A 12,988-nucleotide genomic window follows, 5' to 3' on the forward strand; every position below is an offset into this window, starting at 1 on the left:
TTGCCAAGGCCTTTGACAAGGTAGATCATGGGCTTTTAGTTAACAGGCTCCATGAAATTGGGATCCAAGGCAGGGTTCTCAATTGGTTAAAAAGTTTCATTTCTGGTAGGAAGCAATTGGTTAAGGTTGAGGGATCCCTTAGTGACATACATGATGTCAAGTCAGGTGTTCCCCAGGGTTCGATCTTAGGGCCCCTCTTGTTTATAATATTCGTTGCCCCGCTTCAAAAGCTTAGTATCACTGCCAGTCTCTCTTCTTATGCTGACGATACAAAGTTAGTTTCTGGTAGGAATGGCCAAGATTCCAGTAGCCTTGCAAAGGACTTAAATCGAATCTACTCTTGGGTAACTGAGAGTAATATGGCCCTGAACGGAATGAAATTCCGCTCAATGACATTTGGGTCAACTCCTTTAAATACTCCACTCGTAGATAATGGAGGTAAAGATATTGAGCAGGTCTCATCTATGAAAGATCTAGGTGTAGTCCTCCAAAATAATGGAAAGTTCGATGAGCATATCCAGCTGAAGGTGGGTAAGGCTTTTCAAATGTGTGGTTGGATATATCGCACGTTTAAGTCCAGAGATAGCATCACGATGCTAACTCTGTACAAGTCGATTGTCCAGCCACATCTTGAATACGCCTCACCCATTTGGGCTCCAATGAGTTCAGCAGGTTTGCAAAAGGTCGAGCAAGTCCAAAGATGTTTCACTAGGAACATCACAGGAATGAGAGAGCTCTCGTATTGGGAAAGGTTAGAACGGTTGGGATTGTACAGTACTCAGAGAAGGTACGAAAGGTATCTGATATTGTACGTTTTCAAAAGTATCCATGAGCTTTGTCCCAACCCAGGGTTTAGGGTCAATTCTAGTGACCGTAGAGGCTTAATGTGCGTTTTGGGAGCACCTTCAAGTCTTCGAGAATCCAGGCTAGTTCGAACAATGAAGTCCACATCTCTTCTTTCTCGGGCTCCTTCATTGTTTAATTTGCTTCCCTCTGATATTCGTAGGGAATACGTAGGCCTTGTTGATCCGGTAGCATCTTTCAAGTCAGACTTGGACAAATTTTTAGATAGCATTCCAGATCAACCCTACATTCAAGGATTAGCTCGGTCTGCCAACTCAAATTCGTTGGTAGACCAAATATCATATAAAAATTGAAAGGTAATAAATAGACGAATTATAATCTTTCATTTTAATAGTACTGGGGATTACATTCCCTTTAGCGGTTAGAAAAGCCCGTGAAAAACCAAACCAAAAAAAAAAAAATATCCAACTTTCTTTGGAGGCTGGCCACAAGTACTAAATTCAAAGTTCTACAAAACTATTTTCTAATTTGCAACCCTTTTTGAAGAAATTATTCTGCAACTTTGGAATTTTAGCTTGCCTCTCACTTTTCAGAATGTATTTAAGGATAGCTAAGTATAAGAAAAAAAAAAGTTTTTGTCAGGGTTGATAAGAAAATAAATGCATGTGAGGGGTGTGTGTGTGTGTGTGCATGGCAAATGGATTGGAGGGCTCAAAAGTGTCAACCTTGATATTTTATTACAATATGGCATGTCAAGTGAAGGAAATTCAAGGGAAAATGTGGTCCTGCATTCTGATTTTGGGCATTTTTGGGAGGGAGAACTGAGACAGACATTACAGCCAACCCACACCAACCGTCCATTGAATTTTCAATAATCGAGTGATTTTGAGTGAGCTGTGTTACAAAACCCAACAAATTGAACATGTTTGGTGTAATTCGGTGAATGCACTATCCAATTGGCTCAATACCACAATGCTTTTGACTTAGACAAGTAGGTAAAATGAAACAAATGTTAAAATTCAAACTGGTTTTAAGGAAGGTGACCTTTCCTCCTTCCTCATAAAGCAATGTGAAAGATCTTCTCAAAACATGTTTGAAGCCCAAACTTGCATCACTGACACTACTGGTACCAGTGAACAAACGAGAGAGAAGTCAGAAGTCAGAAGCCAGAGCTTGCCTAAACGCCCCCGTACCGGTTAACGCTCAAGCCACAGATCATACAACGACTAGATGTCGCATTGGCCCGACCTCAGTGCAGAGGAAAATGGATTTTAAGTCAACAACTCTGTACACCAAACAAGAGGAGGGTGACTGCCTGATGAGTAGCAACGACCTACAGTCGCTAGGTCTTCAACGAACGGCATCAGTGGCAAACTCACTCAGAATCCGGCCACGCTGGCCAATGAAAAAGCATGAGTCACTGTACACCAAAATTTATGTACCAGCTAATGAAGGCAAGTGTTCGCATTTTTCCTCGCGCTATGCGAGGTCTAGTCATAATATGGTCTGTGGTTCAAGCCCCTAACTCTGAGGTATGAGCTTGAAAATACTGGCCTCAGTTGAAAACATCGGTAAGGAAACCTTTACCCGTTTTTTCTTTCCTTGGTTTAAAGAAAAGAAAATAACAGTAACGGGAGGGCTAAAAAAACTCGTTCCATCGCCAATGGTGGTGCATTTGCAGAAATGTAACGCGTTGCCAGTAGCGTTACTGAAAAGTTACTCAAGCCCTGGGTAAAACCACGGGCTTACAGAGATGTGGACTGGGGACGGAAACGAAAGTTTCGTATCGCCTAAAGAATTCACTTTATTGAAATTTACCACTAAACAGGATCGTGACAACTTGCCGAAACGGTGGACTTGGCTAAATTTGAGCCCAAAACTACGTTTGGGGTGCCCAGGAAAGTTATGTAGTAATCACCACATAAAATTCGATTTTCGGCTTGCTCTTTGTCGGCTACATAAACTTTTGATATCATATCTTTGAAACATGACACTTTCGAAGTAATAAGTATGAAAATGACTTGGCCTTAATTAAAGATTCCTGCGTTACTTATTTCATTACTTTATTTCGAAAAGTGGCTCAGAGTCGCTATGACCAAACGCAGGCCAATTTGGCGGGAAGCCCGGTCACAGGCCGTATTTCTAGAATTCCGGTGTAAAACTAATCATAATACTTGTATATTATGTCTAGAAGCTTTCGGTAAAAGTTACAAGAAAATGTCTGAATGTTTTCAAAACTTATTTTTACTCTTATTCAAACCACTCAGGACATACATATTAGGTATATTAGCCATGTATATTAAGGAATATTTCACTCTAATTAGTTGACAAAATGAGTCTCACAGGCCAATATTTTCCAAAATCCAGTAGAGTCGGTCACCTTAACTTAAGCATTGGGATTGACTCCAGACCCTGGGGTTTTACAGTGTCCAGCGATATATTTACATGTTTAGATGCCTCCATGAGCTTTGCTGCAATGCACGAGTTGAACGCACTCGGTGCATTAGTTAGAATCTTCAAAATTTAGTTGTGAAGAGAGCCCTTGGCCTCTATAACCTTTTAGTGGTAACCATTTGACGATTCAACCTTTTATATGAACCACTGTCAACGCTTAGACACGTTCTTACTCGAATAAGAGGGCTACTATGTACCTTTTCATCTTGATGGCTTTTTGCAAGCGATTCCTAGCCAATCAGGGACGCTTCATATTATCAATCTTGACGCTTCTTGTTGGGAAATCATTCCCAAGCATATGGTGAAAACCCGTTAAAATTGAAAATCGTGCGTAGAAGTAATTCAATATAACATTTTTGGTGATATCTGTCATTGACGTGGGAGACGCCAGGTTAATTGATATCAATAACAAGCCACATTCCATTTGTCCAAGTTCCGCTTTTTTGACCTCCAGGTAACCACCTGAATTTGGTCCAAGGATTGCCTTGGTTACGCGACCGTGGTTTATTTCCTTTTTACACGAATATCACATGGAATTAGTTGCGTTTGCGCTAATTGAAATAAATGGTGTTTTTATTCAGTTTGAAAGCTGAACTTGTTCTTGAATCCGAAGTTTCTGGTAACACGAATATACTTAAGTATCGTGTATAAGGGCATAAGGGCGTGTAAGGGGCACCTAAAACTAAGAGGGAGTCACTCAAAATGTAGGCCCGGGCCCGATATACTGTAGCCTGCTTCTTGGATCAGCCACTCCAATGATGTAGAACAATAGAGTTTATTGGCACTCTTACTCGAATAAGAGGGCTCCTATGTACCTTTTCATCTCGAGTTTATTAATCTTCCCTTGGGCCGATATTTCTCTCCCCATTACGATATGAGAAATGAAGTCTTCCACTCTGGATTAACGAGGGGAGATCGCTTTTCCAAACGGCACTATTCCCAGCTAAACGCGGTTGAGCCAGTCAAACTGAGACGCGGGGACACCGGCTCCACAGTCCAAGTGGCCTCGTTTCTCGCTCTAGACCAAGACCATCACATCGGTTAGAGAGAGCCTTGACTCGGCTCCCTCGTTTTCTCTTGTTCCCTCTCGTTCTTTCTCCTTGTTCCCTATTCCTTTTCCCTGTACAATGCCCAGACACGCACGCACACGCACGTACATCCTCTTCATCGGTCTTTGGAGGCCGCGAATGAAGAGGAAAGTAGTCTCTTTTGGGAGGTAGATGGGTTAGTTTGTGAGAAGTCCCTTTTGGAACCACTGAGCGTTCGTTTGTTCTCTGGCCCCGATAAATCTCGGGTGGACATCTCTTTCCAGCTCGTGCCCAAACTAGCTGCTACGAAAGAGTGAGTGAGTGCGGCCCGAGATCTAAGGCCCCCCTTCCCCCTCTCCATTCTTCAATCCGCTCCTTTACCTCTTGTTTGATATCGTGTGGCAAAGTGAGATCCACAATAAGATTGAGGTCTGTCTGCCTGCCTCTCTTTCCATCTCGTCGGTCGTCTTGGGATGGAATCGTCGCGTTGATCTGAGAATTTGCCACGACCAAAAGGAAAAGGGGGAATAGATCGTTGTAAATCAAAGTAAGGCCGTGTATGGTGATGGCCATGTTTGGAGAGGTTGTGCGCGGTGCGAGTGTTGGAAGCCTGGGTGAAAAGCTTGAGATGATTAGCTTACATCCCCGTCCTTGTCTGCGTCTCTGAGCCGGCGATGAGGAGGAAGATATTTTCGCATCAACGCATGGCAAAGAGGCCACCAACCAATTGGTGAGATTGTTGGCAGTCTATCAAAGCATTTGATCTCCGCCTTCGTTCCATTCACCAGCCCCAGGAGCTCCACTCCCTCTGGGCCAGCCTTGAGGAAGGTTCTGTCAGGAAATAAAACTCCAAACGGGAACTCCCCGGTCTGTCGATCTTGGGGGCTTTGTTTTTCAATTTTCAAGCGGACCACGTGGAGAAGAAGTTCTTTTTTTCTGGTTGGGAGTAGCAAGGGATTCAAGAAGCGAAACTTCTGGTGTTCTCTCTCTCGCTCCCTCTTGCAACTCCCCACACCCACTCACCCCCTCCAGGGAGGAAGTCGAGGCCGGATTTGGAAGTCCTCGAACCATCATCGAGGACGAACTCTCCCCTCTCCAAATCCCAAATCCTCCTTTGCATGTGAACCTCCTCCTCCTCCTCGTCCTCCTCCTTCTTCTTCTTCTCGTCCCCAGCTTATTGTTGGTCGTTTGTCGGTTCTCCGAGTGTCAAACTTGCTAAATAGTGACAAAAACTTCCTACAAAGACGAGCCAAAGAAGAGGAACAATACAAAGGCCAAGAGGAGATATCATTTGGCAGGCTGCTCGAGCGACGAGAAAACTTTTTGAAAACACATTAAACCGCCTTTTTTACCCTCCCTGCGGGTCAACCATCCATCCATCCATCCATTCATCCCTTGGCCTGAGGCTCAGCAAGACTCTGTCAAACTAGTTCAGAGTCGGGAATGACAACAACCTCCAATTGGAGCACTGACACACTCTCTCTGTTTCGGTGTGTCCTTCTCTCTCCGTGATGACACAATGTACCAACAGACAGCATAACAACTTTCATAATGTGCACTGACACGGTGATCTGAATGTTCCACCATTGTGAGTGAGCCTATCGTCGCCACTTATAATTGCATACAAGTGAGAGGCTACATTTGCATTTGCCTTTCGAAGCGAATGCTGGCTTCCATTGTCATCTGAAGGAGATCTGGCCAAGAGGCTCGACCAAGCCACTGAGTTCTGGAATTGACATTCCTGAGATGCCGACGATGATTTATTCAAAAGCCTTTCTCGTGGTGGCTGTAACCCTTGGGGTGGGTCTGGGATCTGCTGCAGGTAAGATCAGCTCACAATTGTTTTCAATGTTTCTTATCTGCCCTGAAATGACATTGAAAAGGCCGGGTGTTTAATTGAGTCTAAGGTGCTCTTTGATCTTAGTTCATGCTCTTCGAAATTATATTGTGACCTAATCTGGATGAGTTGTGAGCTTTCTGACAAATATACTGTACATGCGTGGTCACAAAGGGTGGCATTATGTCTTCTCCAATAATGTGGCAAGTCCGTAATTAGACACCCCATGGCACAAACAACCTACGTGGTCTTGACAAGCCGTGAATAGTCGTCCTTGGTGTGTTGGTTGGTTGGTTGAATGGTTGGTCGCCATGAATTGGCCTTGTCGGCGGGCCTTGGCTTCTTGCGCTACTGTATGAATAAAGTAGAAGGGCGCAACAGCGACAAATTTATGACACGCTTCCCACTGGTTTCACTTCAGTGATAGAACTGGCGGATCCTGAAAGGGCCCTTTGAAGCGTGTTCCACATTAATGAAGAGTAACTAATGATCTTATTTTGGAAACCAGTCGTGAGATGCCCTGGTTGGGTTTGCGTTTGAAAGCTGGCGGTGGTTCGACGCGTCTCCCGACCAATACACTACTTATTACTTACTACATACTCGTACATAGTACACTAGTACGGTCGACATGATGACAGTTTGGATGTGTCACACATGGCTGAGCATCCACTCTTTAATGGAAAACCAACTGAGGATTTGTTCTTGCTTGTATTACGATTAAGATATGTGAATATTATTCAGGCATTCAAGAACCCACGTTGACATGGACGAGAACGGGGAAATTAAGTGTCGTCTCCCGAATCTCTCTGGGTAAGCTAGGACGAACACGAAGAAGCCAAGGATAATTTGGGAGCCCAAGATACGAGCCTAGTCAACGTGACTTTCGCTGACAAGAACGGCAAACTTGGGGCGGAATATTCGGGCCACTGAAGTACAGAAAGTACGAGCTAGTACAGCGGAGAATTCATTACACCAGTTAGTCGAGACAGGGCATGGTTAAAAGAACTATGTCATTGGATATTGTCTAATATTGACCTTTACTTAATGGATTGGCACTAGATTGTTTGTTTATCTTTGCAGTATGCCAAGAGCCTTCAATTCAAGCAATGGACATTTCGTCGTCACTGGCGTCGTAGTCTTAGTCTTGAAAAGAGATTCTTTTGTACACCAATATAAATCTTTGATCGAAGGTCTTCTGCAATTAATCACATGTCCAAGGGATCACGAGAACTGAAGCTGAGATCCCTCATTTCGCATCATTAGACTTTATCCTACTCTAGTTGGGGTGCCAAGTTGGAAGCGAAGGCCAAAACTCGTCACAATGACTTTAGTACAGCTGACCAAGGGACTTCAAGTGGAATCTCGATTCCACTTTGTATAACGCACTGATGCTCGATTGCGGTGATAGCTTCTGTTCTGAATTTAGAGGAAAACACTTATGGGAGGCTCATTAATCAATCTTTTCTTGAGCTAAATCGTGTTTCGCTATTAGAGGCGGAAATAATGGAGGAAACTCAAAGTTGAGCAGCCCATAGCGGGTCGGGGAAAAGATTCCACAAGCTTTATGTATTCAGTAGCGGCCCAGAAATGAGTTCACACGCTTGAACATTGACCAATTCCGTCACCCTCCTTCTACATTTGGATGAGTAGATCCAAGATGGCGTCGAGAATCCGAGAGCCCAAGGATCAAGTTGTTTTCTTCTCTTTTTTGATTAGGTCTATTACGGTTGAGAAAGCTTGAGGTTGGAACTCCACGAGGCAGACTTTTTTAATTATGTCAGAGAGTTCACGGAGTGAATTTGAATGATCGTGTTGAAAGTTCCCTGTGAGTAGTTCTGTGAGTTTTGAGACAACCGTGAGAGCCTATCCAAGAGGTTGGAGCCAAAAAAGTGTTTCAGGACATGAATAAGTGGATGAAGAGAAAGAACGAGAGAAAGAGAGAGAGAGGGAGAGAGAGAGAAAGAGAGAGAAAAAGAGAAACAAAGTGAAGAAGCGGAAAAGGGAAACAACTAAGAGAGGGAAAGAAGCCAAGGGACAGATAGGGAGGGAGAAAGGGAACTGAGTCGGCTGCCGCCTTGCCTAATTCGACGCGGAAATCTGCCAAGCTTGGGATTTGCACACCAAGGCCTAACTGAGTGGTAGGAAATTCAAAATTCCTATCGCATTGAGCCCAATAACAACAATCGTAAAGCATATATTGGGCAATTTGCTTGCTGGCTGGCTGACCCTTCCTCGATTTCTCGATTGACTCATTGTGGAAAGGAGGCAGTGCAAAGCAATGAGCAAAGGCACATGCAAACTTGGGGGCTGCCAATTGTAGGTGAAAGGCAAGACTGATTACGGTTAATAACCCGTGTCTTTCATGTCTGGCTGGCTTTCACTCACTCCGATCTGCCAGATCAAGAAAACCAAGATTTGCCTCCTTCATGCCTCCAGGACAATATGAACCAAGTATGGATCACTCCAAACCTGAACTAATCGGGAAGTCATTTCCAGTCTTTGCATTCAGCAAACCCGAAAAGTAATAAAGATCTTCTTCGGAGAGTGGTTAAATTGCTGACCTTGAGAAACAAGCGGGTGTTTGGCAAACTTGCAACCTTGCACTTGTGTCTTTTTATGAAACGTCCAGGAGAATAGCGCTCCACTGGAGAGAAGGGTCTTTTCTCTTTGAGTTTCCGTGTTGGAACTCAAGGTTCTTCTCCCAATGGAACAAAGGATCACCAGATCGTCTTGGTTGGCAGCCAGAAAAAAGGTTGGCAAGGCCAGGTCAACACCGTGATCATCCACCTTTTAGAGATCAAGTGGCCAACTTGGGAGATTATCAATCAAAGGCTTCGGATTCGATACCAATTCCAAAGTATCGGTATTCCAAAATCCCCTAAGGTAACCTGCCTAATGAATTGCTCTCGTGGTGTCGTTTAGATTATATCTTGTAACAATTAATGACAGTCTCAGCATTGACTTCTCGCAATATCTCCGTCGGAATGCGAGGAAAAAAGACAATGCTCCAATGGATACAACAAACGATCCCTCACTCCCGGAATCCTCCCCCTATCCATTCTGCGCACCCCCATAAACCCAGCCAAACCAGAATGGGATAATGATAATTTAGTCCATCTTCTCTCGCTCTGCCATGTCCCACTAGTGAGTGGGTGGTGCGTGGATTCCGTGTGCATCAAAGCAATCCCCCCTTTACACTAATTCACATTTAAGACGCTTCTTTCCCTCCTCCCCCCGACCTCTTCGAGTTTCTTCGTCGATCTCTCCAAGGGTGAATGGAATAGATGGGGAAGGTAGAAAGTAAGAAGTGGGTGACGGTAGCTGGAAGTGGGTGGTGATTCTCTCAAAACGAACATCATCCCTTGACCCACTGACCAGTCCCGAGTAGTTACCCTCATCGTTTATCAAGGCAAAACCCACCGAGGGATGACTGGGATGAGCACAACACCAACGTTACCGCAGCTTCCCCCAAGAGCTAGCTAGGATCTGCAACTGCACCACCGACTGGTGGCGGCGAGTGGTTAACCGGGGGAGGGCTCTTGGCTTCCGGTGTGTTCCTCTTGACTTGTTAGTGCCGATTTCCATTCTCTCGACCACAATCCGCCATTCACTGTGATTGAAGCAAACGGCCTCGATAATGAGACACAAAAAGGAGTCGAAGGGGTCTTCATTTCAACATGAGTGCCCGAAAGAAAGAGGGACGTCTTGTTCTCTCTGGATCTCTTCGAGGAAAAATGAATGGTTGGTCGCGAGAAGGAAGAACCAAAGTGAGTGGTGCTCACTGGAAGTATGGTTGACGTGAACAAATTGTATCACTTCATTTGGTCTTGAATCCTTCTCCCTGACCTCAGGGTCTTTCTAGGACTCCATTCTCAGGTCTTGGGCTTCCAATGTTGAGAGGCTGGAGGGCAAAGTGGAGAAAAATATAGGATTCCGCTGGTTCTCTCTTCTCTGGGAAAAGGCGACGAAAGACCCTTGGAAATGTTAGAATATGGCTTGATGATATGTCGCCATACTTAAATGCACAGACCCGGGATGGGTTGAATTTACGTACAATGCTGTTCAATTCAAATTTGACGAAGAAAGGGTTGGAGGACAAACAAGTTTGGTGGGAGGCAATTCATGTTTTCATCCCTACCATCTCGTTCTTTTTTGTCTTTGACAACTCGTCTCAAGGGAGATATGCAAAAGGGGTTCTAAACGCAACGAATTTTCAGTTGCTCTTTGAGGAATATTGTCAGCCATTGGTTATGTGGATCACGGTTCATTCTTCACAACAAATGAAACGAACCAAATACAAGGGACAAAATAGAGGGATAGTGAAAGATGGCTGGTGGGTTGACGAGTCGGCCTCATAGAGGTGTTATGATAGTTTTGTGTGAATGTGAGCGTTTATGCCACAGGCAGGCAAACAAATCCCAGACTCAAGACACATTCAAAAACCAATAAACATGGAATAAAATTGGTTTCCGGAAGGCAACCTAGATCCTTTTTTCCCTTCTCCAACACATTTACAGATCCAAGGATGGCACGTTCTGTAGTATTCTGGTTCCAACACTTCTCTTTGTTCTTTCCTCGTGCTTGAAGGGCAAGTTGGTTTGTTTGGTTGGCCCTTGAGTGTTGAAAGTTCAAGTCCTCTTGTCTCATCCTCTCCTCTCTTCCGTTTCCCTTGCTGATCCTGCTCCCTTTATTTACTTTCCATTTAATCACTTCTCTTTCATTGGCCTTTGAGGCAAACGAGCGGTGCGTTTATTATCAGGGTGGCCGAACGCGCTCTTACAAACAATCTCACAATCCAAGTCAAAATGCTACTTGATCTATGCGATAAAGAATTACCCCCGCTAATTGATTAATTGAAAGTAAAGTTTTTATTATTAAGGATGATTTGCCCAACCACTTCCCATCTCTTCACCATTTTAATGAACGGGATATGTCCTTGAAGGAACCGTCGTTTTAAAACTTGTCACCCTGTACAGATTGTTTTTGTTGCGTTAAAACAAGAGTAAGCAAACACTTTGGTTCTTTCTTGGTGGTGCATCGCATTTTCTGCAAGGCTAACTTCTTCCCTGCCCGAATTCCTATAATGAAAGCGTATTAAGTGGGACAGAGAGGGATGATCGGGCCTCTTTCTTATTGATCCCAACTTATAAAATGCCACTGCACTACCAAGCAGGTTTGATTTTGGACTTGCTCAGTACCCAAGTTGGACTGGCAAAGGTACATGATGGTCTGCAATGTGTAAGTACATTTACCGTGAGACTATCAATTGGGAGCAACTACGGACCATCTTTTGCCAACAGAGAGATATCCGTGCCCCGATATTTTTGCAGGAACGAGGTGGAATGTCAGAATGTACGCTCTAGCTACTACATTTGTCGTAAATATTTTTATCTTCCTCGGGCCATTAACTTTTGCAAGAAAAGCCTGCTCGCTGGCGGATTGGCTGGGTAGCTAGCTCGCTCGCCAAGTCTCGCTTATTCACCCTTCTTCCACCGTACATGTACAAGCTACCTTTACAGAGCCCCGAACCAGATTCTTTGATCGGTGGTTGTGTTCCCTTTCTGGCAAGTGTTTGCACGACCCAAAGTGCTGATCTTACCAAATGGTCTCCAATCTTACCCAAATACAATTTAAACACCTCATGTTTTTTCCAGCCCCAAAGTAATGGCTTTCCAGACTTTTAAAACGGGATTGTACCTACTTTGCCCACGTACTAGACATTCTGAATCTAACCCTGGTGCCAATCCTAGCCTATTTGGCCTTTCTTCTTCTTGCGTTTCGTTTGACCATCCCTAGACTATTCGTATCTCGTTCCGGATCGGATCGGATCCTCCTAATGTGTGTTTGAGACCACGGACAAACTTTTCTTCCCACAAAAGTTTCAGACTGAAGAGCGTGTTCCATCCAACTTCGAGGAACTGCAAAGTGGTACAACAAAGCTAGTGTTGAAATCATTTTCTAGCTGATTAATCTTGCTGCTCGTTTTTTGCCCATGTAACGTAACGCATCACAGTGCATCAATGCATGATTAAGCATTCCTTGGTTTGTGTTTTTGGTTCCAAAAAGATTTGAACTCGGAATGGATCGGCTGAAACAGCATGATAGAGTTGTCATTGACACCAGCGGGAGGACTCAATTTGGATGGCTCTTTAGAAATGGAAACACTCGTTCTAAATTAAAGTGTCAGAGGAAGAAATCATCGCATTTCAATCCGCGAAAGGGCTCCTTGAACGTCAAAGAAAACACTTGAAACTCTTTGGAGTCCTCTTCATCCCTCAGCCCAAGAGATAGATACCCGTCCTGAGGAAAGAAAAGAAAAAAAGTACTCTCAGCCTGAAAAAGAAATAATCACCACCGATTCAATAAGTTTCCATCCCAGATCTTCTTATCGCAATCCTGACAGGGTGGAACAAAATCAGTGACGCATAAAACGAGAGGCCCGGGAAATCCAGAATGCTCTCTTACAGTCGTAAAAGACAAAGCCTTGGTGTTATAGCAGGAGGAAACCACGTTTTACAACTCTTTCTGTTCGGTTTCATCCATGCTAAAAATGTACGCGAAAGGCGCAAGATCTGTAAGCAAGAACGGAATCAAGATGATTTCTCACTGACTTGGCGAGACTCATACCCGCCGACACATTTCAGGAGAGCTCAGGGCGAAAAATCCTTCACCATATCAGGGTTGCTTCGTACGAGTGAGCAGCCACAAAAGAGCCAGGATATGTTAGCTTTGCGTCCTTTGATCTACGAGAACCCTGACTGGCTTTTCTCGGCTCTTTTTGAGGGTTCTTAAACGTGTAAACGAAGACATCTTTGCGTCTTTCTGGATCTTGGATCCTTCGTTTGTGTCTACATTCTCCGTGGTC

General features: G+C 44.2%; 1 protein-coding gene across 2 annotated transcripts in view; it reads left to right on the forward strand.

The window, feature by feature from the left end:
- The first annotated feature begins 4,474 nt into the window (after positions 1–4,474).
- LOC131885361 (uncharacterized) overlaps positions 4,475–12,988 on the forward strand; it is a 43,547-nt gene continuing 35,033 nt past the window's right edge. For both annotated transcript variants that reach the window (XM_059233388.1, XM_059233389.1), the window contains exon 1: positions 4,475–6,108. In XM_059233388.1, coding sequence (XP_059089371.1) covers positions 6,033–6,108 — 76 coding nt within the window. In that variant the 5' untranslated portion in view covers positions 4,475–6,032. The remainder of the gene's footprint in view (positions 6,109–12,988) is intronic.

This window comes from Tigriopus californicus, chromosome 8 (genome assembly GCF_007210705.1).
Source record: "Tigriopus californicus strain San Diego chromosome 8, Tcal_SD_v2.1, whole genome shotgun sequence".
Taxonomy (NCBI): domain Eukaryota; kingdom Metazoa; phylum Arthropoda; class Copepoda; order Harpacticoida; family Harpacticidae; genus Tigriopus; species Tigriopus californicus.